This window comes from Daphnia pulex, chromosome 8 (assembly GCF_021134715.1).
Source record: "Daphnia pulex isolate KAP4 chromosome 8, ASM2113471v1".
In the NCBI taxonomy this organism is placed as follows: Eukaryota; Metazoa; Arthropoda; class Branchiopoda; order Diplostraca; family Daphniidae; genus Daphnia; species Daphnia pulex.
Genome location: NC_060024.1, coordinates 12,577,905 through 12,605,879, shown reverse-complemented (window position 1 = coordinate 12,605,879; position 27,975 = coordinate 12,577,905). Strand labels below are relative to the sequence as shown.

Genomic DNA, 27,975 nt, shown 5'->3' with positions numbered 1-27,975 from the left:
CTTAAGAACTTACTTACGTGAACAATTATTACTGAGACGAACAGGAATTTTTTCCGCTTGCTGATTGAATGACCAGTTTCTCACTGGGCAACAAATTAGTATGAATTATCGTTTTTAACTTAAAATTCCATTGAAGTTTTTATTGACTGGTTTTATGTTTTCCGATGTTCATCCTACCAAATTTGAGCTGTCCAATTCAACAAAAAGCAAAAATAGATTTGTAGTTGCAGACTATAGGGGCGATATTTGAGATTAGGAATGTTTAAGAGATTTACTGAGTGTTCTCTAAGAAACAGTTTAAGCACCATTTCATTCTTTAGTATTTATCCTTACTCTTGATGTTTTTGGACGAATTCTTCCAGCTGATTATTTTCTAGGGGAATGTGCAGCACTTCGGTTCCATCAGCAGTACGACGTATCCGCAAAAGCTTGTGATCTTTGAATTCCGTCAATTGGGCACGCAAAGTTAAATCGGAATTAACTAACATCTTATCTCGGCAGTCGCTGTAGAGCTCATGGAACGGAAATCCTTAAAAAAAACTTGTTAATCATTATTGATACTTTAAACGAAACGGAGACAAAAATATACCATGATAATTGGTATCATTATTGTTTTCAAGTTGTCGCTGGGCAATCAGAATAAAGATGGCCTTGGCGTTGAATGTCAACGAAGCGAAAACGTGAACGAGCGAGGCCAAACCGAGCGTAGAAGACTGTTGGACTAGGAGCGAGTTTTCGTACGAGATTTCTTCAGAGTACGGGGCGAAAGTGGTGCAGTCGAAATAAACAAACTTGGCCTGACTTAATTTTCGCTGATCCCATACTGTAATAACAACGATATGGTTAATGAAAACAAGCCACAACTAATTTATTCGAGTGTGCAGTTTACTTACGTAAAGGAGTGTTTATGTGATCAGTGGAAGCGACGACGTGAAGACCGGGTGCAGAAGCTAGCCGACACAGGATTTCTTGTTCTCGACTAAACTGCAAACTAGGACCGTCCATATTGTGAATAATAATATAAGCTTCGACCTTTGAATTAGTGAACTCTTGTTCTATAAACTCCAGTTGTTCAACAGGGGTCGAGAAACCGCCAGAATGTTCCAAAATACCATCGGTTAAAGAATTGAATATTTCCTTTATAGTCAATCCAGGGAAATAACCATTAACGACGATTACATTTTTGCCGTCAAGTAACCGAGTGCGAAATTCATCAATCAAATATCGTTTCGAGCCCAATCCGTAAACTAGAATGTTGAATCCTTCTCTGAATAAATCAATGGATAAAAATATGTTTAGCGTTAACAGAACTCTTTGTAACTTTCGCATTTTATGATTTTGGCGTATTGTGTTCACCTTAGAAGGAAAAACCACTGTAAAAACTGTTGTTGATATTCCTTCATAAGAAGGATTTTCTCTTTAGAATGACAGTCGTCAAAATTTTCCATCAATGAATCGACAGCTTCTTGACTCAACCTAGGGTTGTTAAGACGATTCAGTGTTCGATCCGATGTATGCACCGCAGAACTTTGCGCCAAAAAGTAATCTTCCGTGTTAACACTGATATCCATCTGATTTTTTGCTGCTTTTAATTTAATTTGTTTTAAATTTTCCTCATCATCTGAACTAGAATCGCTTTCTGATCCATCACTCTCTGCATCGCTATTTCCTTCTAAAACTTGAGACGTCACCTTGACAATTTCTGTTTGAAAAAAAAAATATCTGTAAAATCTTTATGGACTAATATTGGTGTTTAAGTTACTGTTTCTCAATTGTCGCCGAACTGTCTGTGGAGTTTGAGCAGTTGTGGATTTCCTTCCTCTGTCAGGAGTTTTCAGGGGAGTTTTATTTGGGGTTTTGTTGAGCCTTTGTTTCGAAGCCACAGATGTAGGAGTTTTCAATGGAGTTCTTAGAGTACTCTTATTCTTTTTTGGAGTCTTCCATCCAAATCCAAACAATTCAGCAGCTCTATTGACCACTTCTTCATCTTCACTGTCTCCATCTGTTTTCATCATAAACATTGTTAATAGAATTGTAAATCATTAACTGACACACAGAAAAATAAGTGTAAAGTTGTAATAAATTCATTTATTCTTACATTCTCCTTTAGGCATCACCTCTTCATCGGCAATCGGCTGGAATGCATCTGAACTTTCTTCACTGGTCAATCCGTCTTCTGAAACTGGATATATTGATCGGCCTAGTTTATCATCGTGGTGGTTAAACAATGTAGTAATTTTTTCTCTGGCTTGTTCAGCAGATTGACGAGAAGACCTCTTTCTTGTACTCGAATCACTTGATTTCTTTTTTTCGGCGCTAGAATCTTTCTTGCTTGGCGTTCGACACTCTCTTTTCTTTCTTGTAGATCTTAGTATGTCTTCTATGATGACATTGTCTAATTCTTCTTCTGATTCTTGAATGGTAGGCAAAGCCAATGATCCTCTTTTTTTATCCTCACAAGCCATTGAATTTTATTAATTTGAACTGAACAAAACACAACACTGACAACAGGAACCAGCAGCTGTACAGACGAATTCTCGTGTCAAGAACTCACGAGTAGTTTTCTTTTGTTTTTGTTTAAATGGCGCCATACGTTATGCCTTTGATTCTAAAGTTGTCCTAATGTAATAAAACTTAAGAATCGATTAAAAAAATGTAAAATCATGAGATTCAAATTTTGAAATAATGTCAACTTTCATTATTCATAAATTTTGTAATCGTGACATAATTAATAATTTTGATGAACAGCTCTATTATTATTTGCTGGATTAACTAATAGCAATATACAAAACACAATCATCTCGATCAAAACTAGGCTGTTCAAGACTACAAAGGAAGTTACGTGTGTTACTCTATAACACTGAAATAAAAATGAACTTGGTTATATGTATTATTTTTGCCAACATCGAAATAACATTTTGAATATATAGGCCCCATTGGTCCCAAATATGAACAAAGAAATTAATTAATAGACATATATGTTGAAGCTATACAGAATCAATTTTATTGATTAGCCCTGGTTTGAGTGAATTCAATTATATTTCCAATAATTGCACCACTAACTTCCTGCACAGGTGGCAAAGTGCCTGGGTAGAGAAAATGCATAAGTTATAACTGGGTGTGGGCCCCAACTGTTACAAAGTATTGTTACCTCTTATCCTTTCAAAAAGGGTTTCGAGATTGACATTATCAACTCCTCCTGATTCCCTGATTATTTGGCGAACCTGATTCTCTAGTTCAGTTCTTATCTGAGAATTTTGCAATCGCTCATGCAACTCTTGCCTAAGCCTTAAATTTTTTTAAATAATGTAGTCGAACGTGGTGAATAAACTACTGTGATATGATATCAGATATTTTCAACTGAGTTTTACCTGTCTTTCTCGCCCAGGGCAACTAATTGCTTGTTTACTGATATAAAAGCAGCCAAAACGTCGTTGTGGTCACGGGGACTGGAAAGCAATCAACAGGATTAGGAATATGAATTATGAACGAAAACAAAAATATTTTATTCGGGATTAAATTTTTTAAAAATAAACAATAAATACTTCATTGTGGCCGGGTGTAGTTTGAACACCTTAAATGAAACAAATTTTGTTTCAAGTTTGATTGGATAACTCTTTGATGGCAAGTGTCAAAAGTTATTAATTGTTTGTTGTTTCCGGGAGCGACTTCTAGCGTCAAGTTTTCGAACTATTTTTAATTTCTTAACTGTGGGAAAATCAAATATTTCCAAATTTTTGTTTAAGCACCCAAGGCAACCAGGCAATCATTATCCACCGGTGGTACGCCATCCATAAAAAAATCAATAAACCTTAGTAGAATATTTTTTGGATTTCGTGAGTGTAATTCCGGAACAGAACATTAGCGATAAATACGTACAGTTACATTACGAACATTTTTTCTGAAGGAGAATTTGCGAATGTCACATATACATGGCGCAAGAATATAATACAATTGTAGTTTTTCCTTTAAATATTAAAAATTAACGAATGGGAAGAGAGCAGCTGAACGTGCATTCAAAATTGCACGTCTGCAGCTACTCAACTTCAGATTTCTATTGCATCGAATCGATGTAATAATAATTGCAGTGCATAGTTTCATTGTCGGCAAGGGGAGATTGGAATCGGAGAGAACTTTATATGATGCCAATAATTGGGCGGTCGGATAAATTTCAACAAAACAGCACAAAAATAAATGATAATAACCCCATTTAAAAATATTTAAAAAACAAAGAAAACAAATAGTATATATATAGTTAGCCGAATAAATTATATTGTCCCAATAATTTGGCCAATCCAGCTAGCGGAGATTGCATTCCGCGCAGAACCATATCGCCAATCTGCGGTGTTGGAGCGGGTGCCGGCGGAGAAGGGGGCGGAAATATGGGCGGAGGTTGAAGTACGGGCGATGTTGCAGGGAGGACTGGAGCCAGCAGGGGCGAGCCGGAGGACGGAAGAGGTGGTGGTGGTGGTGGTTTATTGACTGGAGCTGAAGCTGGGGCTAATTGAAGTTGCAACTGATCGATAGGCGTAGTTGCCGGAGCAGTGCACATCAGATCCCGATAATCAACACCGGCGGAAGTGGGCGGAATCTCTGTGGGGGTGTAGATACACAATCAAATTTTTAGCCGACAGCTATCAAATCAACTCGAACGAAACTGGCCTCCGCCAACGAAGGTTTCTTTCATGTAATCAATACGAGAGTAAAAAAGTTTGCAAATGAAATTGAGCTGCGCTGTACATACCGCAGAGTCCGGGGTAGCGTCTGGACGTGGCCAGTCCTTCGTTGATGCACATAGTTTGCCCAGGCCGACCTGTCCTGTACATGGTGGCACCGATAACGTTCCCTCTGCATCCCAGCACAAACCCCAGCACAAACAAAAAGAAAAACGGATGGTCAAACATTCGTGGTTTCTATTAGATGGGCTCAAAGTTTTGAGCGAGCCCAGCATCAGCGGGCTCTCGACTGTATATATACGTTCAATGTTCTATGCACACACACATATGCATATATACGTCGACAAAATAAAATCAAATTTAACAAAAAGTATATGACGGGGAGGAGCGCGGGGAGAGCTTGCCATTCAAAACTCACCCGGGCCCGTAGTTGCAAACATAAAGTTTGGTATATCCACGCTGCGGGTCACGAAAGTAAGCGTAGCCGCAACCGACAGCGTACGTTTCGCTCCAAGCAATCTGCAATTTAACACGAATATCAAAGAAACGAAAAGTTTGATTAGTTTTCCCATCACTTTTTTCATACGTCCGCCGGCCGCCGGCCACGGTCAGCTAGCTGGGCAAAAGTCTGAATCTTTTTATGTTGATTAAGACTTTATTTTTCCCGCGTCCGCACTTAAGTTTGTATTTAAAGACTCTTGGTTTATGTATAGGCGCTTGAGTGTGTGTGTTCACTCCAGCCCAAAAAAGCGCAGCTCAAAAGATTTCTAATGACGTGTGATGAAAAGAAAAGAATAAAAAAACATTTTATTATATTTGAAATTTTTCTTTTAGCGCCATTTTTCTCGGCTGCTGCCTTGATTCGACGGAAGCTGAGCTGCTGCTCTCTTCTTTTGTATAAATGTGTGAGAGAGGGGAGGATTCTTTTATTTATAAGCGCGCTTATAAACTCTCTCTCGAGAGAGAGATGCACATCAGGCTAACTACAATACGATCAAGTTGCTTTCAGGATCGACCCACCAATAAATAACGAGGCCAACGGAATCAAAAGGGACGGGATATGGATGCAGCAACTCGAGCCGGAAGAAGAAGCCAAAATGATCCCGTCGGAAAAACTTACTTTTTGTTTAGTTTTGTTTTCAAGAATCCGATGAGAACTCTTGTTTGTATATTAATATCAGCGTTGATATGCTGCTGCGCTGTAGTGAATGTCTAACTCCATGCACACGTGAAGCCACTTTTCCAAAGCCCCTGCTGTTTATTTATTCTTCCGTGCATACATCCAGGAACTCTTAATAAATGTTCAAATGGATATAATCTTTGATTCATGATGGCTCATTAATCAATGAGAAAATTCAGTTTAAACCTGATGCATTTAGTTGTGTGAGTTCTATCTAATACTATTAATACCCTTCATTAAAACTCCTTTCCCTCCGCTTTGTCTGCTGTCTCCAATTATATTCCTGGAAGCCAAATCTCTCACACATCTAATTTCACTTTTATTCTGAAAACAAGTTGCATAATAATGCAACTGCTCGAATTTCATCCAGGGCTCCAAAGAGGGACACAGCGCAACCAACAACCTTCCTATTTTTTTTTTGCAATCAAATAACAACCAGCTGGCAAATTAAATTTCCCTGATTATAATCTAGATTTCGACACTCTTCGCATGATCTCGTTTGATGTAAAAAAAAATTATAAAATAAATTAGTGTGAAGGAATTGTCCTTTCATTTCTCTTTAAAATTATCTAAAAAACAAAATAACATTTTTATTTGTTGTCTTAATTTGGCTCTCGATGAAAACTCGGTTAACATTGTTTCACGGCGCGGAAAGTATCGCCCATCCAAGCGTACACACAAGGTCTACACTACTACTAAAATACAAAATCAAACAGCGCGCCATTTCTTTTTAAATATTTGATCGATCGATCCGATTCTCGCACCGTCGGGAACAAGAGGACGAATGTTGCGAGCTGCTACTGGGGGAATATATATATCGGACCTATACCACTTATACTCCCTAAATTATGCAATCGATTTTTTGGTGGTCTTGGATTTCCCAGTTGGTGCGGATAAAATATTTGTCGCATTATTCCGATTCGAGTCGTGCGAGTTTCGAGTGCAATCGCCCGGATAAAAAAAAGCGAGTCACGCCATGTCAATCAAAACGGGGCAGCCAGCAGCAGAGAGTGAAAAGAAATTGGTACACATATATATGTATATAAGAGATTAACATCCAATAACAAAAGTCTCTCCTCGCTCTCGTTTTTTTGTTCTTTCTATATATCTCTCCCACCCGCTGGTCTATATAATTCACAACATGATTAATAAAATTTCATTTTAAATTCACATATTTTTTACTGCTGAGCAGGGTGAAGAATAAGGAATAATAATGGTCAGTGGGCGCGGCGTGAAATGAAAGAGAGTGCTGCTGTTATAGTTTGCAGCAGATTTAGTAGACGAGGTCTCACCTGCGAATAATGTCCCGCTTGGCGGTTGAAGTTGAACGGATCAATGTCTTTTGGCCGAAACCCGATTTGAGTCACCTCATTAAACCAGGCTTCGATTTGGCGTTTGAATTCTGGTTCTTCGCCAGTTGGGCTCGGCTTGTCAAACGTCCAAGTGGCCGCCACATTCTGGCCGACGCTGAATCGATCTGTTTTTTAGTTTTTTTTTTGTTTCGGGATAAAATTGATTATTTTAGAGAGAGTGTTTTGAAATGATAAAATATTAATCATTTGATAAGCTGCCGAGAACCGAAATCTAAAATACCGATTGGCATTTATTGGCCTGGCGCCCATGTCTGGCATTTTTTCGGGCTCCCGCGAGTATTCAAATGCAAATGAATCTAATATACAAGTCGTGTATATAACCTTAGCCTATACCTGTTCTTCGGAGACGGTCGTGTCCAGCGTTGCATTGATCTGCCCACCTTTGAGCAATAGCCGCCAGTTCTTCATCCCAGACCTGATTCCAACAAATCCAAGAAAAACAACAATCCACAAATGATTTTTGACACATATTTTTCCAGACAATTCTGATTCATTCCAAATTGTTTTTCAAATAAATAAAACTTAAGAGGTGAACCTACCAGTTCTCGCATGTCCAGCGAGGGCGGCTGGCCTCGTATTTGACCCAAGGCTAGCATTTGCCGCAACCGATTATGAGTCTCCAGAATGACCTGCTTATCGTGACAGCTCATTCCGCTCGCGCCTTTTCAACATTTAAAAAATTTTGAAAAAAAAAATAATTTCAAAATATAATCTCTCTTGCGTAAATATATGCAACGTGATTGATGTTGTCGAATTCCGAGAAATAAACAAAACCAACCAACCCAACTATACAGGATTTTGATTTTTAATTAATAAATAAATAAATGAAATAGACTCACGAATGAGTGTTTTGCCACCGCAACTTCTCGGCGTGTAGACGCACATGGTGTGACTCGGATCGACGCGCTGATAGTCGCAGGCGGACGCCGATCCGAACAGGAAACAGCAAATGAAACTGACGGCCACAACGGCCAGCTGCTGCTGCTGGACGGGCTGTTGCTGCTGCTGCTGCTGTTGCGCTTTGATCCTATAGAAGGACATTCGATGGTCAATGCTGGCCTCATCCTCAATAAGGAAAACATAGAACCTGTACACACACACGACGGGGAATGGCTTTAAAGACATATGCTATTTTCTAGAATAGCCAATTCGAAAGTTGCGCATATTATAAAAGCCCATTAGCCACATCAGGTTCGGCTACCCCATTTCTCTTTAAAGCGCGAAACCGTTTGCGCAAAAAGATGATGAAATATAACTGATTTGCATGCGGTTGGGCACGTGTTAGAATCAAACGATAACATCTGGCCCGACCCAATCCCGTTTGTTATTTCTTTTCTCCATTGCGAAAATATAAAAAAGATAAAAAAACTCGTCGAAAGGTGAGCTGCAGAACAAAAAAGATAACGCCATATCGTGAAAAAATATAGAATAATAACAAGGTTGTCAGTCACACTCAGACACCAGCACACAGTGGTGGTGGTGGGAGGCTGGCCGTGAAAGTTGATTTCAGTCTAAGGTTGAAACCAGACCCCTCTTGTTTTTTATTTTTGTTTTTTCAAATTTTCACATTTTCGCGATGGCATATGGCCGTCGTTTTGGGTCGGGAAAAAACCTTTGACACAATTGGTCGTGACGCAAAAAAGAAAAGAAAAGAAAAAAAATCCCGTCTAGTCGGAAGTGTGCGGGAATTGATAATAGCCCGCCGTGAGACAGACTATATACGGCCAAGGCGAAGCAGGAAACAACACGCTGGGCCAGGACCAGGAGAGCTAAGCTATATAGCAGCCAGCCTGCCAGCAACTCTCTCACACGAAAGGAGTTGCTGCTGCTGCTGTGGCGGAGGTCTTTCACGCCCATGCGTCGAATATCGGCCAAGGTCTTTCTTCTTCTTCTTCTTCTTCTTCTTCGAAAAAAGTTCCGCGCTGCGGGCGATCAGCCGCCACCGCCGCCGCCGTTTGCTGATGGGCGCTGCCGAGGAGTTTGAGCTCAGCTGTTGTCGTGAGTCGTCCTTATATAATTGAAGAGGTTTCGCGTGAATGATGACAACGACGACGGGTAAAAAAAAGACACGCGCGCGTGACATCATCAACTGGTTTTATTTTCGTTCAGTTTTCCAAGGGAAGGAGGTTAGATAAACGTTATCTGCGGGATCGAATGAATGGTCTGCTGTGCTGGGGTGGCCGTCATAACTTTAGAATTTTTTTTTTTGATTTACAATCGACGGCCAAATAAATGATGGCGTTCTCCGTGACCTCTGCCCGCGGGAAATGATTGAATTTGATTCTCGAGCGAATAGATGTTGATCTTTGGCTGTGGAGGAGAGAGAAGGTTGATGATTCATTCATTGGAGGCCCCAAGAGCTGACGGACGTCCAAATGCAAAATAACATCAAGCCCAGCGTGAGTTGGCGGAACACGACCGGCCACGGACGCGACGTGGGGCCGGTCGTCACGGGCGGTCCCGCACGCACGCGGCGCTGCTTCACTTTTCTTTTTCAAAAGTCTCAGCCTTTGTGAATCACTGCATGTACTACCGCGTTTTCAAATCAATCAAATCAATTCGCTTGGTGGTGGTGCTGTTTGGGCGTGTCGCATATTCACCGCAGACGAGAGTTGCATCACAAAGCGGCCGGCCGGCGTCTATCCAATATGAATATGAATAACACGAATAGGAAAGAAGAAGAAGACCAGGTGTTGAGAAAATACAATAGCAGACGACCCAGCACCACCGGCACAGACTTCTTAGCAACACGGGCCAGTCTGCATGGTGATATGGCGCTATATGTTCAAGGTAAAAATGTGCGTAGACTTGAGAGTTGGAAAAAGAAATGTGTGGTGGGACCTTTGAATGAATGGGCGGAACGAGAGTGGGCGCGCGTGAGAAATTATTTATATGCGTGGCCGGAGAAATAATATTTAACTCATTTCTAAATAATAATGGCGACCGGGGTCACCCCACCTGCATGTTGGCAGCCACCGGTTAAATATGGGCGTGATGATGGCAGGTACTACTCGTCAAAATATAGAAGAAAACAATTTCTATCTCAATAAAAGTTTTTAAATTGCTATACGAATACGACAAAAGGAAGCTGCTGCTGCTGCCGAGGACTCTAACAATTAGCAAGTTCTCGGTAATTCAGAAATAAAATAAAAGAAGTGAAGGTCCGCCCGTTGAAATGCTCACGTCATGTTCCCCCCTCCTTTTGATGCCTAATTAACTTTTGAACGCGCCCGGCCCGGGTGTCGAGCTGAACATGTGTGGAAACCCCCAAATAAACCAGGTCGCAGCTGTCCGCGCCAAGGTGTTACATTTGTGTACACCTGTGTACATCGGCAATTTTTTTTTTCTTGACAGCTGGCGGCTGTCGCCTTGATTCGAATCGATTCTGTCCGTTATTTAATATACGTTATAACACGGCTAAATAAATAAGAGTTAAGATTAGTCGAACCCGAAATAAAATGGCCCGAAAAGATTTGATCAAGAGGGACGACAAATGGTCAAAGTATAAATGATGACAGTTGGCACTTTGAGTGTGCTACTTTTCCGGGCGAAACGGAAGAATAATAAGAAAAAGTTAAATAAACTTTTTTGTCGGTGCGTATAGCAGACTGTTGAAAATGTTGATGACCTTATGGCCGCTATAAATGGCCATGTCTTTTGTCTATCCCGAAAGAGATTTCCAACAACCCAAAAAAAAGAGGGGGGGGGGGGGATTTGTTCTTTTGTTGAAAGCGACAGTCTAAAATATCCTTGAAATTTGGAGGTGCTGGACACACACACGTAACAAAAGGGGCAAAAAACAAAACAAATCGTCGGTCGTGCAAAATTTTTTCTTTTCTTATTTTCCCATAGTAATAACAAAATTCGTCACGGACTTCCTCGTTTGTATTTTCGTCTGGTTGATCATATTTATATCTGAAATAAATTTAAACAATTCAGTTTTATAAAACTTGTAATACATTTTATTTGTTAAAAGGATGGCGTGTTTTCGGCCAGACACCCAAAGGGGAAGAACCCCGAGAAAGGACGGTCGCCATTCTGTCTGCTGTGCTGTGTGCGTGTGTTTTTCTGGCGTGAGTGTGCAATCACCCACTTTTTGAAACGTGAAAAATAAGAAAAAAATCCTTCCCTAACCGAAAACTATACGGCGGGGGGGTGTTCCAGTTTTTCTTCTTTTTTGGGTACGGTGGCGGCGCCAGAGGCAAAATCACACAGAGAGAAGGTCGTGACGTCATTCTTGATTCCCGACTGAGTTTTTTTTTTTCCTCTTGGGCGCGTTATCACGGTCGGGTTTCGCCTTTATGTCAAGGTCGTGACTGGCGTGTGTGTGTGTGTGGCTCACGCCCTTTTTGCCGCTCTGCTTCGCTTCCCCGTTGGGCTTTTTTAAAAATTGGCTAAAGTCCCGCGACCGTAGAATGGGAAAAAATATCACGGCGGGAGAATCGAGAGAGAATCATTCATGCCTTGCTAATACGTCCATTAAGGAGCCAGGGCCCCTTTTTGTTATTTTTGATTACATCACCCGACTCGAATGGTTTTGATAGTTGGCCAAATCGAAAATTCTGGTTATCTCGGCAGCAGCAGCAGCAGCCTATATTATTATTCATTGAAGCCATGATGGTTATTATTACGTGATATTCTTACGCCGCCGTCCATATTATATCAAACCCGTTTCCGAAATGACGATGATTTGGTTTTGGTTTTCCAGATGAAAATTGGGTCAAAGATCGACATGTCTAGCCCCAACAAGAAATATGTACACATTGTTTTATTCTCTCTTTCGGCCAGCTGCAGTTTGGCGTGGGCCAAAAAATTGAAAAGTCACTATATATATACTCTATGTACCCGCTATGCATATTAAACAAGGCCTACATATATATCTAGAGACCCTATAGGTATAAGTGTCTGGTGCCGAGAGACTGAAATGGACGTCGGCATTTGAGAAGAAGAAATGCCTTTCGGCTCGAAGGACTTTTCTTATTTTTCTTCATGTCCGACACGTCCGAGAAGAAAAAGAAGAAGAGGAACAACACGACGGTCGAATAAAAAAAAATAAAGGCTATACACAACTCCAAGGCTGTGTTGGTGGGTAACAAAAAGAAAAGAAATAAAAATAAATAAAATCTTTTTTTTTAAATTCAAATGTCCCGCCCTTTTTATTTTTTGAAAAAAAATATCGCTCGGAATGATCTTTTTAGATGTTGCGCATTTATCGGTTTTCTTTTGATTCCCCGTTTACAGTTGTAAGGATTGCCTGTTGGAAATGTCTTTGTGCTATAACATTAAGATATCCATTATAACGGGAATAATGGAATTGCAGAGAGAAAACCAGATAAAAGAAAAAGGAAAAGTGCATTATTGGTCCATTTCTTTCGATTGTACTTACATGAATCGGATGGAAGAGGACAGACGACCAGTTTGAGCCGGACTGCCCGATCGATCGACACAACTCGTCATCTCGCTCAATCAAATAGTCAAACGATTTTTGGGTTTTTATATTTCTTTATCTTTTCACGTGTACGCACCGGTTTCAACTATCCGCTTTTAACTCATGACACGCACAAATCAATCACGACGACGACCAGCACTTTTGTTATCGAATTATTTGCACTTTCCGCCTCTTCCGGCGGCAGGGGAAAAACGTCAATAAAAGCCCCACCCACACACACTCTGTCGACGATGCGCGTTCCCGCGATTGGTCAATAACAGTATGCAGATAATATAGTCTATATTTATAGGATATAATGAAGATGATTTGGTTGATAACAATTGGGCGCGGGATGGACGACGAGCGCGCGCGATGCGTGGTGCAAGTGAAAGTCCTAGCGCGTGATGACTGGAGTCGGCCGTGAATTGTTACCTGCTCTTTATATGCAACGCTGAGGTCTTTTTCTTTTTTTCCTTTTTTCTCATATCACGAAAAACAGGAACCCACCTCCGCTCCATTGGCCCCCGCACACCTTTTTTCTTTTTTTTTTGTTTCCCGCGTTCACCGGCGGCTATATATTTGTTTCCCTTTTTCGTGTTCCTCCTTCTCTTCCGCAACACAACAACTTCCTCCTCCTCCTCCTCCTGGACACGCCATCTCACATCCTTTCCTCTTTTTTTTATCTTTCGAGATTTTATTATGTCAAAGCGACACACGGCAATTCATTCCACCGGCGACCCGCGTCTCCCACGATGTGGAATGCGTCTCACGATAGACGTTTATAAATAATCCATCATTCCGGATGACCTTCTTTTTATATGATTGTCTCCGGTTTGGTGTGTGCGTTACATTATCTATTGCGCATTCTTCTTATAACTTTTTTCAACTTTTGTTTTCTTTTGTGTAGATTTTTTTTTCGATTTGGATTTTCGGGCTGGACGATCGTTCGACTTTGACATTTTTGGCATAGCTTCGATCCTTCTGGCGGGCATTTCAAACTGCCATGATTGATGATATGGACACACGCGCGAGCGGCGAAAGTTATAACTTTGATGGAGGGAAAAATCTATCGGAAATTGTTCAAGTCATTTTACTTTTTTGTTTCGCTCGGAAGAAGAAGAAGAAGAAGGTGGTCGAAGGACGAGAGAACCTTCTCCGTTTCTTTTGTCTGTGCTATTGTGTATATAGTATATGTATAGACCAATATGGCCAGCACACGACGATAAAAGCGGCGGCAATATTCACGGGTATAGGAAGGATAGTTACACAACAACAACCCAAAAAAAGGAGGTCGTCGTTATAATTCGCTAGACGATTGTTGTGTGTTGTTTCTCTCTTTTAGAATCCTCTATATACATTTAGCTGCTGGAGGGCTAGACTCGGACACGAGGAATTGGATGGAAGATGGCGAGAGAATCGTCCATCATTTCGTTACACCGCCACGGGTGCGTATCTTCTTGCTGGGGCTGCTGCAGCTGGAGGCTCTTAAACTGCCAGCCGTTGCGAACGTGACGTGGTTGAGCAAAATTGCCGAGAGAAACTAGCTGAAAAAAAGATGACGCCCGTCCGATGGCAGTTTTTCTCTTTTGTGTTGGGTGTCGCTCTTCTCTCCCGTGCGTGTGTGCCCAGTCCTAAATTATTATTAAACTGACTCACGGAGCTAGCCAGAGAGAGAATCTGCGACATATTCGTCAGCAGACAGCAGCAGCACTTCTGGACAAATAGTAAAAAAAGCCCAGGACGACAGAAGAACAATAACATCCAAAAAGGGGGACCTTGGATGAGTCGTATAGATGTGTGAGTGGGTTTGACACTGTGTGTTGCCCTAGACACGCTCGACAGTCTCAACCCAATGTATACACCTTCCTTGATGAGAGTTTCCCACTTTTGTATATATATACAACGACATGTAGAATTTCCTTATTTGCAATTGAGAGATATATACTCAGCAGAGCTCGTTATTATTTCCATTTCGCTCAGTTGCACACTCTTACGCCAGACGTGATTACAGTTGACCAAGATCGATCGCTTTCTAACCCAACCAGAGGTATCATATTACAGATGAAACAAAACCAAACAAAATTAAATTTTTTGAAAAATCAAATAGAAACAGGTATTTTGATGCATATCAACCGTTTGTTTTCACGATTTGGGTTTCACACACATTTTCTTATAGCCAGCTGTAAATGTATGCGGGTTTTTTTTCCTTTCCGATTGTTTGCCGATATAATTAGAAATTATTAAATTGAGAAAAAGTAAGAGAGACCAGAGACCTATAATGCTCTAGTAAAGGCAGACCTGTTTCGTCTGAGCAGTTCACACAGCCAAGGCCGTCGATATTCCGCAATGACAAATAATAAAAGTGAAAAAGACAAACGAATTCTATTTGCTTTATCGTGCAGCTCTTCACCCGAAATTATACTCATTTCCAATTTTGGATTTTTTTATTTATTTTTTTTAAATGATGTGGCTCCGATAAATAAACGAATTTGAATGATTATATTCTTTAATTTGTTCTTATTAATTATTTTTTTTTTGGAAAACAAAATGTCAGTTTTTTGTTTTGTGTGTGTGACACAGCCGAGCGAATAGTATAATAAAGTGGTTAAAATGGATAAGAAATCATTTGTTTTTTTTGTGTGGATTTGTATATATATCGATAGCACTGTGGAGGTCATCATCTGGAGGGAGGGATATAGTGCCACGCGTATATAATAATATGTAGAATAGGAGTGGAATTATTATTAATGATGATATCAAAAAAACGGTTGGTGTTTTATATGAGATATATAAAGAGTTAATTAAGATTATATGTAGACCAAAGGATCAATACAAATTTGGCTCAGGAGCCGCTAATCAAAAATGAACAAAAAATCATATGGATAATATTCATCGTTATTATAGTTTCAGCACATATTACTTCGTCGTCAGCACAAAACGCAATTCAAAATGTCATTTTTTATTATTTTTAAATGGCGTAGATGGCCATGATTAACCAGCACAGCATAACCGGGAAGATTCCACTACAGCCGGAAGATTTCGGGATGCTGGAAGCTGTTCCTCGCAGAGACAGCAGAACGTCAGGATCGCACTGATTCGTACCTTTTTTGTACCAAATTTCAATTCACATGAAACAAATTAAAAACAAATTAAATAAATAAATAAATTTAATCAATTCAATTGACTTAAATATGTACCTTGACGTGCTGTGATGAGTGGCATGAATTCATTCCAGAATGCGCAGGCCGTCGCCCTGGGTCCGTGTCCGATTCCGCGAACTTCCCCGTTCAGAATGAAATAACGCGGCTCGTTTCGTGAATAAATCGGCCACAGCGTGTCGTCCGCCACCGGTTTCCTATTCCATCCGAAATCAAATTAAATCAAAAGAAACTTGAATGTAGAAAAAAAAACCTCTTTGGCTCATTTTTGCTCATGGGGTAAATATATAGCCGACCCTCACACACACAACATATTGTTCACGGTTGACACTTGATTGACGGTGGCCGTTAAACCGCTTTTTTTTTAACCGTTTGGTGTTATGCAACACAAATGGCCGGAGAACATCAAAATAAAAGGGGAAAATATAGAGTCCAATGAATTCTAGAAAAGGGAAGAGCGAAAAAGACTCGACTGTAAAATTTATATCTCATGTTGGGAAACGAGAAAAAATATCTGCGCGCGCGGATATTCCCGGAGCTAAATAACATCAATGAAACGGGCAATGAAACATGGGGCGATGAGAGACAAGGTCGCCCGAGCTCAAGTCTTTTATTTTTCTTTATTCTCATCGGGAGCGACCGCACACACACACGAAAAAAAAAATCCAAGAAAATGTTGAACGTCTCATCTTCCGACATGTTTAAAATAGAACAGCAAATGGTCGCCATTTTTCTTTGATTTCTTTATGTATACATTTCCTTTTAGTTTCTTATTCCCCCAAAAAATAAATAAAAAGGAATGATGAATACACAAAGGAGAGAGAGATAGGAAAAAAAGGTGTACAGGGGCGTCTATTAGCTTCCAAGTTGTGTGTCAAAAGAGAATAGCCAGCGATATGGCGGCCTTGGTGGGCGGTCGGTTTTATAATCGTCAACTCTTTTTTTTTTCTTTTCTTTTCTTCAAGTTCTTTCGGTATTCAAAGCACGTCAACACACACACACACACACAGGTATATAGAAGAAGAAAAGCCAAACAACATCCAAATCCTTTTTATTTGGACAATAATGATCAAAAAAGGGCGTTTAGGGGGACTCGCCGAGGAGAGAGAGAGATAGATTTAATGGAAATGAATTCCCACATATATAGATATGAGAGCGCGGGAATGCGTGTACGTGCTGCTGGCGTGAGTGTGTGTTTATATAGGGGCGCCGTGTTTTTATTTGATTAGAAAAAGGAAAGACGAAAAAATCGAAGGTGAGTGTGTGTCGTCTGATGAATGTCACGTGACTATAAACGAACGATTTAGATGGATGACTCGGCCCGATATAGTCCGAAAGCCCAGAATGAAATTGTTGAATGGGGATATCTCGCTGAATTTCATTTTGAATGGATTTTAGTTGTTTTTTTTTTTTGATTTTTCAAAATGAATAAAAACCAGTTCTAACTTCTATTCATAACAATTTGAAATGATAAGAGGGCCCCAAGGAGATTATATAAGACCAGCGGCGGCTGGTCGATATCCCTGGCGCTGGATGTGGCAAAAGCCAAACAGTTTCAAACGGAGATCGATCGCAGAGATTGGGAAAGAAAAAAAACAAAACAAAACCTCGAAGGTGAACAATTCCGGACCACAGCAAAAAAGACAACTTACAAACACACACACAGCACGGCCACACGCGATATTTGACTGCGGGGGGGACCCCGAAAGAAAAAGAGACATGGCAGCAGCACGTCTTGTGTGTGTGGTGTGTTCATATAATAGTCGCCTTTATAATATTTAGAGTTGGATAGATATGCTGTTGTTGTATAAAGTCTGGGACAACACACGGCGATAAGAAATTCTCTCTTATGGACGGACCTTAATTCTTTTGAGTGGCCCACCCACATCTTGTTGTTTCTTAAAACCCGAAATGCCCTCACGCCGTGCCAATATATAATACTACGTGTAATATACTATATCAGATATAGATAGATATAGAGGGACATACAAATAACACGCAGCATTGGCAGCGCTGGCTGAGAAATAAAATAAAAGAGAAAGACGTTGAATGAAATCCCGGAAATGTGTAGCGAGACCGCCGTTATATTAGACAGCAGACCCGCTAGCTGCTGCTCTATAAGCAGATTGGCTGTTTCAGCAGATCGTGTCAAGGTGAGTGTGTGTGTGCGTAGTACACAATAAATGCAAGTGAGCGCTTGTTTTTATTCACGACATTTTTTTGTCACGAAAAAGAAATTCTCAAAGTTATTTCTTGATCGGTTAATCATCAAAATTTTCGTGTGAAAGACAATCGGCCTGTCTAGGACAAAAAGAAACGCCCAACGTCGTTTATAGATTCTCCCGGAATTGCACGTGGATCCTCCTACAAACTTCCGGAATCAAAACGAGTCACATTTCCTTATTTTTATCATTTTTTTATTTGCCCACCCAGCAGTTGTCATGGAAACTGTTTCGATGAATGAAAAGAAGAAGAATAATAATAATAAGTCCTGTGTGTCGGATGCGACATCCAATGCGATCGGCAGCGTTTAACCTTTTACCCGTTGCCAAGTGAAAAGCGGAGCTCTATGGAAATCACACGGCACGCGGCATGTTGCCGCTGATCCTCCTACGTCGTTCAGACTTATTGTGCGTGTTGTATATATTCCCTCACGTTCTTGATATGCCATCCCCCGGCAGCTATATAGCTCTCTCTCTCACGCTCCAATCAATAAAATATATCCAGCCAACTCTACCGCCGATTGGTGTAGACGTTGCAAGTTGTTTCAATCTCTTTCTATCTAACTATTATATTAGATATTAGTAGTAGATCTAGACATTTAAAACAAATCATAAACTAGATATATACTACGATATGTGTGTATCGCTGGAGGGGCTATTATGTTTATGAATGATGACGTGACAGCCGAAGGATGAAATTAATAACGGGGGGAGCAGCAGCTCATTGAGTTATTATTATCAAGATCTCTCCATCCATCATATTCTACTATACATTTCTTTTTTTGGGTTGATTGTTTTGGATAAGAGAGAGAATAAGATGTTATTCAGATATATAAAAGACAGCAGCTGATGGGGGGACTCACCCGGTTTTGGCGAAAGTGGCAAAGTATTTCATAACTCTGCGGCTGAGTTCCCGTTCGCTGGTCGTGTAGTCACGCGACATGTTGAGCGGATGACCGAAAACGTACTCGACCTCATCGGCGTGCATCACTCCCATCCATTGCCCCCAAGGGTTCGTGCTCGATCTCTTTGGAAATTTCGGCCAAATATACTGTTAGCTTATTATATCAAATGGCAACAACTCTTTTTCTCTCTTTTGAATTTCACAAATGCAATTTGGCTATTTTCTCAACTAATATCCAAAGAATTAAATTGATTAAATTATACAAATAATCAACAGACCTGAGTGAAGTGATAGTAGTAGACGTTCGTCCCGTGCTCGGCGAACTTCTGAGCAAAGTAGTTTGTAGGGCAAGTAAAGTAATAATCTATACACATATATAATAGATAAACAGAACAGATTATTATTATTGATTTCAGTTATAGGTGAGGACCGCCATCATTCACTCACCTCCTACGACGTCTCCAATCATTTTCTGGTTCAAGTAGCCGTTCTCGATGTGATCCCAGTCGGTGTACTGATGGCAGGGCAAAAAGATGATTAAATTATTTTTCTGTCCTGGGAATATCTTTGAAATGCTGGGACTAGTAGATAAGAAATCAACCTGAAAGATGATGGCTTCTCGCTCCAGTTGCGACCAAGTTTTGAATATCGTATTGATGATCTCGAGAAACTTTTCCCTCTCCAGAACGCTGGGATCGTCTTTCTTAAAGTACTGGATGAAATCGTACAAGATAAAGTACGTCCCTGGGAATTTTTGAAGAAAAATTTAATCAGTTCCAGGCAACCCAAAAGTGCTGGTACACACATACAAATATTGAAAGCTGCCACAAGTTGTGTCTAAGGCCAAACGACACCAATCAATAAGTTATTTCCAGGTAATATTTATTTATTTGTCTTATTCCCAGGGAAGACCCAATTCTATATTAGCTGTAATAAATACCTTCGTCTTGATTGGTTCCGACCAGGATTTCCGCATCGGAGAACCCGCCTTCTTTGAGCATGTCTTTGGGATGTTTGGGCAGGAAGACGCCGTCGATGGTGGGCGCCGACGGGAAGCCGAGAATTCCCCAGTAGGAATTCCACTGGATCAGCGAGAGATTTTTAGCCTCGACGGCCCTCATGCACTCCATGACGGCCGGCGTGTCGACGCCAACCATCGACGAGTTGCAGCCGACGTCGTTGACCAACGCCATGGCGATCCTTTTCGACGTTTCGGCCGTCATGTAGCTCCAGGGCGCATTCACCGAGCCGCTCTGCATGATGGCCCTCCTGGCCAAATGGCCGCTGATGGGCGACAGGAGATGGACGCTGACCGAGCCGGCCCCGGCCGACTCGCCAAACAGCGTCAAAGAATTAGGATCGCCGCCAAAGGATCGGATGTTGTCCTTGATCCACTTGATGGCCAGGGCCTGGTCGTAGAGTCCCATGTTTCCAGGGGCGTCCTCGTCGTCCAGGTAGAGGAAGCCGAAGGCGCCCACGCGGTAATTGAAGGAAACGACGATGATGTCGTTGGTTCCGGCCAGGATCAGAGCGTCGTAGACTTCCAGGGTGGAAGTTCCGCTCATGTATCCGCCACCGTAGATCCAGATGAGAACGGTCCCGTTGCCGTGACTGTTGTTGGTAGGACTGCGCCGCAGTTTGGTCGGCACCCAGAGATTGAGATAGAGACAATCCTCGGAGATGGGCGTGTTGGGATTCCACATTTCCTCGCCGCGGAAGCCTGGGAAGACGTCGTAGCGCTCCTGCTGGCACGAGTTGGGCAAGTGCTGGGCGTCGTAGACCCCCTGCCACGGATCGATAGGGACGGGCTTCTTGAATCGCAGGTTGCCCAAAGGTGGCTTGGCAAACGGGATCTATATATAATAGTTACATCCGGGTGGATTAAATCAGGAAATTATTATTATTTCGACAGTTTTTAATTTTTTCATTTCTTACGCCCAGGAAGACGTCAACAGTGTCGCCTAGAGCCGTTTTGGTCGTTCCTCGCACCAGTCCGTTTAGGGTCTGAACTAGGAGCCGACTGTTGTCCTTGAGACTGTGCTCCTCCTGGACAGCTGGACGTCCTTTATTGTTGTGATTTGAAGAAGTGGAAGAATCGTCACGTCGAACTCTCGGCTGCTCATCTCCGTCTAGGACGAGCGGCTTCCATGATGGATGATGAGCCGGACGTGATTCCTGATAGGGAACGAACGGGCCCATGGTGATGGAAACGTCATCATCTTGGCGGCTGAGACTGTCGGCAACCAAGACTGTGATGTTATCCGTCGGTCGTTGGCCTCCCAGTCGATAGCCAGTCGACTCCTCCTGATGTTGCTGGCAGGAAGAGCCTTGCCAATGGAGGGCCAGGACAAAGGATCCCACAACCAACAGAAATCTGTTTTCCCCCATTTTTTCTTATTCTATTACGTCAACAATTATTGCGCAGGTATTTCTTTCAAATTAATTTTTCAACAAACTACTAATATCAAACTGGATCGACTTATTTTTTGGCAAATGGATAACAACACGACACACTAAAAATATTAGCCGCACTTCATTCTCGAATGAAAAATTGATTTGAATAATTTGTTTCGGTCGGGAAAATTAAAAGACGAAAAGATTTCGACGATTTAAAAAAATAAAACGAATGATTGTTAAGTCACACGACACGCACAACACACATCCGGCGGCCTCCTGGCCGTTCCCACCGTCAGCACTTGACTGAGCTCCTCCAGCAGCTCCAGCGCCGGATCGTCGTCGTCCTATATACTACCAGCCCGATTCTTTATATATCTGTGTGTGTGTAGTAGCCCTGCAGTCGTGTGCAGGGCTTTTTCGACGCATGTCCCGTAGATCCTCTCTCCATCCCGCAGGAAAAAGGAGCCAACACGACATCGTCGCACGGCAATTATCCGCCGTCGTCGTCGTCATTATATAGGAGCGCACACGGATACAAGAGATCCTGATCGGAGAGGGGATGAGGTGTTTGTAATATCATCCTGATTACTAAACTCGGAAGGAGCGACGACAGTGTCTATTTATAAAAATAAAAATAAAAAAAGGTAATACTAACACACACAAAGAAAAATAACTACAAAATCTCTCATAGTCTCTCTAGCTCGTTTGTCCTCCAACTATGTGCGCCCAGCAACGTCGTCACTTGGTCATTATAAAGTCGCTTTCGTCTTTGATCTTTTATTCTATCAAATAAATATCCACCGAGGAGATTTCATGAATAAAAGGAAAGCTAGATGAGTATATATACGCTGCGTAAATATCTCTACGCGTTATATTGACGAGATAGAGAAAAAAGTGAAATTGAAACTTTTATTATTATTATTATTCTTTTTTTTTCAGTGGGTGTACATAAGAACAACACACAGAGACTTTTGCTTTGCTCCAGTGATTTATTGTCTTTTGAGCAAATATAAAAGTTTTTTCTTTTTCTTCTTCTTTATTTTCTGCCCGGTCGAGTAGAATGACATTTTGGGGCCGCTCACTCTATAATAATAATCCATCTTCATTAGTTTATTAAGCTCGGCTTCTTCTTCTTCGTCTACCGTCTAGACGTCAAGATAAACGATGGGAGAGAGAAGAGAAACAAGACCGCATATGTTATAGACTGACTGCTGCTGCTGCACTGCTGTGGGTGGGGGATATATACTAAGTGCTCCGGCTGGATGTTCCAGTGTGCGGCAATCCGACTGATTGGATCGGAGAAATAACGAACGGGATTTCCTTTTTTCTTCATATAGTACCTTCTGCTGTCGTCAAAGTCCCGCACTCACGGCGACGACCCTCAGGGAATACTATACTTCCAACGGCTGTCTTCAAGCTCTTTCACGAAGTTGAAACTTTTTTTCTTTTTGCTGGGGAAAATGAAAGGTAAAAAAATAAAAATAAAGAATCATTTGAAATTCCCGCGAAAAAATCACACACCTGGAAGCCATCACTCTTTTGATCCTAGCCAGCAGCAGCCAACGGTATATAATCGTCGAGATAGATATTCTATTTATAAAAGACTGTGCATGGCTTATACTTCATCGGTTCAGCAAAAAATATAAAAATAAAATATCGATTCGTCACCGAATGAGTGTAGATATCCGGCGTGTTGTTAATCACCTTACAACTTTAGCAGCAGAGCGCAGGTATTTTTAATACATTGTGCAGACATATCAAAGCCGAGAAGAAATTAGATGGCGACATGATCTTTCACCTAGGAAAGATCCCCAAGACTTTTCCCCTTTCTCCTTTCAGTATTGAGTGATGTTGAGTCTTTGAAAAAAGCTGGCTCTATAACACCCAGCCAGCAGTCGCCATTCAGCCAAGCTTTTTCTATTTCCCCCCTTTTTTGGCGTTGATTGGAAGAAAGGGGGGGGGGGAGTTTGGTAGTAGTAGTATATAGCTCTCTCTATATAGACGGAAGGCAAGTCTATATACCAAGCCCCCGCAACTGACGTAACACGGATGGAGAGATAGAGAGAGATACCGGAATTGATTCTTTGCTTCTTTCTTCTTTTTTATATTTTTTCTTTTTTCTATTGAGACACATAAAAGAGAGATAGGAAACAACACCACGAGATTCTTCTTCTTCTTTTTCATCCTGACGAGATGTCTTTATTCCTTTTTAGAGAATGCCACGCCTCGAATGAATTTGGACGTCACAATAGCGTCAGCGTGACTTTGCCAGCTCCCCCCCCCCCATGTTCAAACTGCTGGCAGTTAATTAAAACAAGAAAAGAGACGGGAAATTGGCAAGTGGACGAATAGGGATGCGCCAAACTTTCACGCTCAGACATCAAGAAGGAAAGAAAATTACGTCAGTAATAAAAAAAAGGAAAAATCATTTGATACATTTTCTTTTTCCACCCGTTGGTTCTTTGACGTGAGAGATTCTCCCAGACATCTTATAATATCCATGTACGCAGTGTTCGTTTTTCTTTTCTTTTTCTTTTTGAAGATTCTGTTCTGGTTCGCGCGCGTCGCGCGCAATCATATCGATTTCAATACGACGGGACCCAAAAGCGGGCGGGACCCAGCCGAGCACCTAGCTCCGGTCCCGCAGTCACACACACGGTGCATTTCGCTCGACTTGGGAGAGAGAGAGAGATGTAGGAGGGCCGTCAATCGATAGCGACTGCACACAATTGGGATATATAGGAGAGAAGAGTGAAAAGAGTCGCGTGTGTGCATGTGACAACGTCAACGTCCGATTTCGTACCTTCTAGATTTAATAATCGATGTCGACATTATTATTCGGTTCTAGTCAAAGTTTAAGAAGTTGAATCAAATCCTATTTTTGGGGGGGGATTACGTAATAAAAAGGATGATTGATTGCGAGAGTTGGAGAGAAACTAAAATGAGACTTTTGTGATGAATTGATTATCCGCGCGTGGCGGATTTCCAGCGCTGGACGTTCGATGCTGACCTTTTTGTATAGTACATCAGACTCGACGAACCCGCGATCAATCTGTCTATCGCGCACATCAGTATATTACCACAAGAGCCCACCGTATAAACGAGATGGAAAAAGGTCGAGATTTATGGCACCGCAATTCGATCGCGGCAAGGGGTTATACGGCCGGCAGGTGAATGCGCCAGCACGCCAGAGAACCTTTTAAAATTATTACATTCTCCCGCGCCTATATGCCCAGCATTTAAAATAAATATAATAATAATGAAAAAATAAAACAGGAGACTTTTTCAATCTAAATTTATATGATGGCGCCTTATTTGATTTATAGATTCCATCTCTTTTGGTTAGCAGTAGCCAAATCGTCTATACATTATACACGGCGACGTGAAATCTAATCAATATTCACCGCAATAAATGTGTGCGTGTAATATTTTATTGTTTGACGCCCTGCCATTTTTATGTGCGTTATAGACTGCCCGCTGTCGAAATGGTGAATATTTTTAGATCTATCCAAAGGCTCCATATATGCCGAGATTGTATAACACAACCAACACTCTGTGTGTTATCTACCTTCTTTGATTGGAGCGGACGAGGCCTCAAAGTGCTTTCCTATATAGTACTACTGTTTGGGATGTTGGGGGCCGGCACTAAACAAATAAAAAATGCATTTTGCATTGTAAATTCGCTCAATAACTCTTCTTCTCCGAAACGGAAACACTAATAATAATGAAATATATAAGACTAGCTAACATTTACCGGGTTGAGTATGGTCCTCTTTCCTTTTAGTTTCCTGTTGTATATTAGGGGGGAGGGGGGTGATCCTGTTCGGGAGGTTTGTGATCAATCGATTGACGATGTCGACTGATGTATTCCACGTATTCCACGGTAGTTCCCGCGGTGTAGACGACAAAACCTATACGTATACCTTACAGAGAAAATCAATGGGCGCTGGCTGGTTATCTCACGCGTGATTTTCCAACTCAAAATATAAGTATTAGTAGGAAAATCAAATAAAAACCTTCTTGGAGATGTAAAAATAATCTTTTGTATACAGTTTGAATAGAGACTACTTATAGAAAACTCCACCAAACTTTCAATGCATCAATCATGCCAGATATATTTACAATGAACCGGGTTTTTACCTCCGGTACAATAGATTTGAATAGCTCCATTTCACAAGAATTTGTGTTGGTGGTGAATTACCATTACAAACGTCTATAGCTAGAGAGGAAATTCGAAGAAAGGAATTTAATGTATAGTATATAAAAGCCAGCGTCTACCAAAAAAGAGGGTGCTCAAGAAACACGATCCCGATGAGCTTATTTCTATTCTCTGCTACGATCAACTTCCTGTCAAATTTTTCACGGCGGGCATGTCGATTTGCGTCCCACTTCTTTTCGAGATTTACGACTTTGCTTTACGTACAATATAATCAAAAAGAGAGAAGCATATCATGATCGTGAAATCCGTGAGACGGAGCTTTTGTAATCCGAGAATATAATATCATGCCAAAGTAGTGGTATAGCTATAGTAGTACGTACTACACGGGGGCACGAAAAAGTTCTTGTGTATTTATTATACATGTTGGCAGCAAGCGCTGGTTTTTTTTCCCGTGAAACTATTGAGCGTTCTTTGGAATGGGGTACGGTCGTATAGGGCACGTTATTATTCCGCTGTGGCGTTTCTCTGCGTCTTGCCAATGCGAATTGATTAGGGGAATTTCGGCGGGGGATTTGATTCATCATTGTCAAACGTCGTCTGGCTCACGACATATACCGGGAATCGATTATTCAGGTGGGCTTCTATCGAAATTGGAATGATTGCGTTCGATCAGAAAATTCAGCGGGCAGATCAGTTTCATGCGGAAGTTTCAAGAGGGTTGGCCGTATTTATAAGTGCTAACTTGATGGATAAGATTTCGAAAGAATAAAAAAGGCGGGAATCCCGGGAAAAAGTCTAATGCTTATTCTGTGTTTACTGTAATCAGCAGTCGGGCATATCAGCAGCAGACAAACCCCAACCTCGGCCTTGTAAGTCGATTATTCTGCTGATTCCCGGGCGCAATTTGAATGGTTGGCCAATTTCTTTGCGTGGTAGGATAGCTATAGAACCAGCCAAGGGAATTCACGAACGAAAAAAAAAATTCACGAACCTGTATCTGTATAATTGATGCCATCTAGCGTTGAACTGGTAAGAAGGCCAAGCTGTGTTGCGTGGCGGAAAGTGAATTGCGTGACAGACTCAACGTGACAGAGCTCACCGAGTCACGGAGATCCAATTTGCGTTTATGCCAAATCAGGAAAACTAAAAATAATCGCGAACAAAAATTTTCTCTTAGTACATGTCTGGTCTCCTAGGGGTGGGTGGAAGGAACTGGTTTCCTATCACGGAACGCAGAATCACATTTAAATTGAATTCTCTCCCCCCAGGCTGTCAAAACTCTTGTCGTGAACGAGATAGACCTATATCTGTATTTCATTTAAAGAAGGTAATTTGGTTACATCCATCTTCCGGATTTGTTGTGACAAGTTCAAATAGATTTTACCTTCAAAAGATCTGCGTAAAGGATTTCTATAAACGAAATCTTTTTTTGGAGATCAAGTCTTCGTTTCCTTTATATTTAAACTGATGGACAAAGTAAACAAGAACTGTATTAGTATAGGCCTAAATCAATAGGTTTCTCGTTGAGAAAACAAAAAGTTTGCGGGTTTTTTCTTTGCGCAGAATAAAACTTTCTTTGAACCAAAGTTATTCGTTCATGGGGACCGAAGAGGATAGCATAACTGTACTCTCAAAAGGGTAACGTATTCTTCCTTGGGATACGTGCGTACGCTAAATGTCAAGGTTCAATCGAAGACGAAACAGACGCTGCGTCATTAAATATTCACACACTAGACACTATATATGTGAAATGATAGTCCCATGTACCAAAAGTGCAATTGTACGCAGTAGCCTTTTTAAACCTGAGAGAAGCATTCATTAGTCTCTTTTTTTAAATAGTGTCAAGAAATAGTTATTATTAGCCTCATTAATTCATTGCCAGTTACAATTACCGGATAGTACAACAAGAGCTTTATTAGTTTCATCATTAGTGATAAGTCACGTCGCTCAAGTTGACAAGGTATTGCGTATTACAGACGAGTGGACACGTTGAACGTCGGTAAACATAAATTTAAAAAAGTATATACAATATAATTATCTGATATAGGCAGAATAGGTTATTACATATATACACAGACATCAGGTTAAAAATATAAATCAATGGGTGACAAAAAATTAGTCTTACAGACTTACAGACTGTTATAAATGTTATTCGATCGGAAGGAAATAAAGGAATATTTAATTTAAAAAAAATATATGTTAATAGGAGCACGGTGGGCGAGTGGATAAAGCATCGGAACAATATTAATGAACAAAATAATATACCGGTCATCAATTGGACCATGGACAGTTCATCGATTATCGTGAGACGGGAGAGGATCAAATCTAGCAATAGGTATATCATCTTTTTGAATTAATTTCTATTATATCCATTATTTTTTAAATTATTTGGACATAATTTAGTTAAAAAAAAAAAAATTCGGTGATTTCGCGTGAGAAAAAATGTTTATAGATTAGATAAATAAAAAAAATTAGTCT

The 27,975-nt window shown here is 41.0% G+C and overlaps 2 protein-coding genes across 2 annotated transcripts; both read right to left on the bottom strand.

Annotated features, from left to right (window-relative positions):
* Positions 1 to 119: 119 nt before the first annotated feature.
* Positions 120 to 13,069, bottom strand: LOC124199995. The gene is made up of 16 exons (XM_046596071.1): positions 12,616 to 13,069; positions 8,069 to 8,316; positions 7,769 to 7,890; positions 7,563 to 7,644; positions 7,149 to 7,333; positions 5,095 to 5,195; positions 4,745 to 4,848; positions 4,275 to 4,593; positions 3,372 to 3,449; positions 3,152 to 3,288; positions 2,099 to 2,200; positions 1,763 to 2,002; positions 1,357 to 1,702; positions 894 to 1,267; positions 590 to 823; positions 120 to 529 (listed from the first exon to the last, which is right to left on the bottom strand). Exons 1-16 carry the CDS (start codon positions 12,684 to 12,686, stop codon positions 330 to 332), a joined length of 2,943 nt encoding a protein of 980 aa, XP_046452027.1. The 5' UTR covers positions 12,687 to 13,069; the 3' UTR covers positions 120 to 329.
* A 2,210-nt stretch (positions 13,070 to 15,279) lies between these two features.
* Positions 15,280 to 21,715, bottom strand: LOC124199994 (acetylcholinesterase-like). The gene is made up of 8 exons (XM_046596070.1): positions 20,877 to 21,715; positions 19,882 to 20,794; positions 19,543 to 19,685; positions 19,389 to 19,455; positions 19,220 to 19,305; positions 18,901 to 19,064; positions 15,855 to 16,012; positions 15,280 to 15,759 (listed from the first exon to the last, which is right to left on the bottom strand). The coding sequence occupies exons 1-8, from the start codon at positions 21,327 to 21,329 to the stop codon at positions 15,626 to 15,628; spliced, it is 2,118 nt and encodes a 705-aa protein (XP_046452026.1). The 5' UTR covers positions 21,330 to 21,715; the 3' UTR covers positions 15,280 to 15,625.
* Between the last annotated feature and the right edge of the window lie 6,260 nt (positions 21,716 to 27,975).

Bases quoted from the DNA above. Each gene is read 5' to 3' on its own strand.
- LOC124199994 (XM_046596070.1), bottom strand. From the start codon at position 21,329: ATGGGGGAAAACAGATTTCTGTTGGTTGTGGGATCCTTTGTCCTGGCC. The intron at 19,456-19,542 runs GTTGATTTCTTA...CCCTGCCATCAG, and splicing joins GAGAAGCCATCATCTTTCAG to TACACCGACTGGGATCACAT. The intron at 19,306-19,388 runs GTGAGTGAATGA...ATATGTGTATAG, and splicing joins GATTGGAGACGTCGTAGGAG to ATTATTACTTTACTTGCCCT.
- LOC124199995 (XM_046596071.1), bottom strand. From the start codon at position 12,686: ATGACGAGTTGTGTCGATCGATCGGGCAGTCCGGCTCAAACTGGTCGT. The intron at 8,317-12,615 runs GTAAGTACAATC...GTGTGTGTACAG, and splicing joins TCCTCTTCCATCCGATTCAT to GTTCTATGTTTTCCTTATTG. The intron at 3,289-3,371 runs GTAAAACTCAGT...AAAAAATTTAAG, and splicing joins GCCCTGGGCGAGAAAGACAG to GCTTAGGCAAGAGTTGCATG.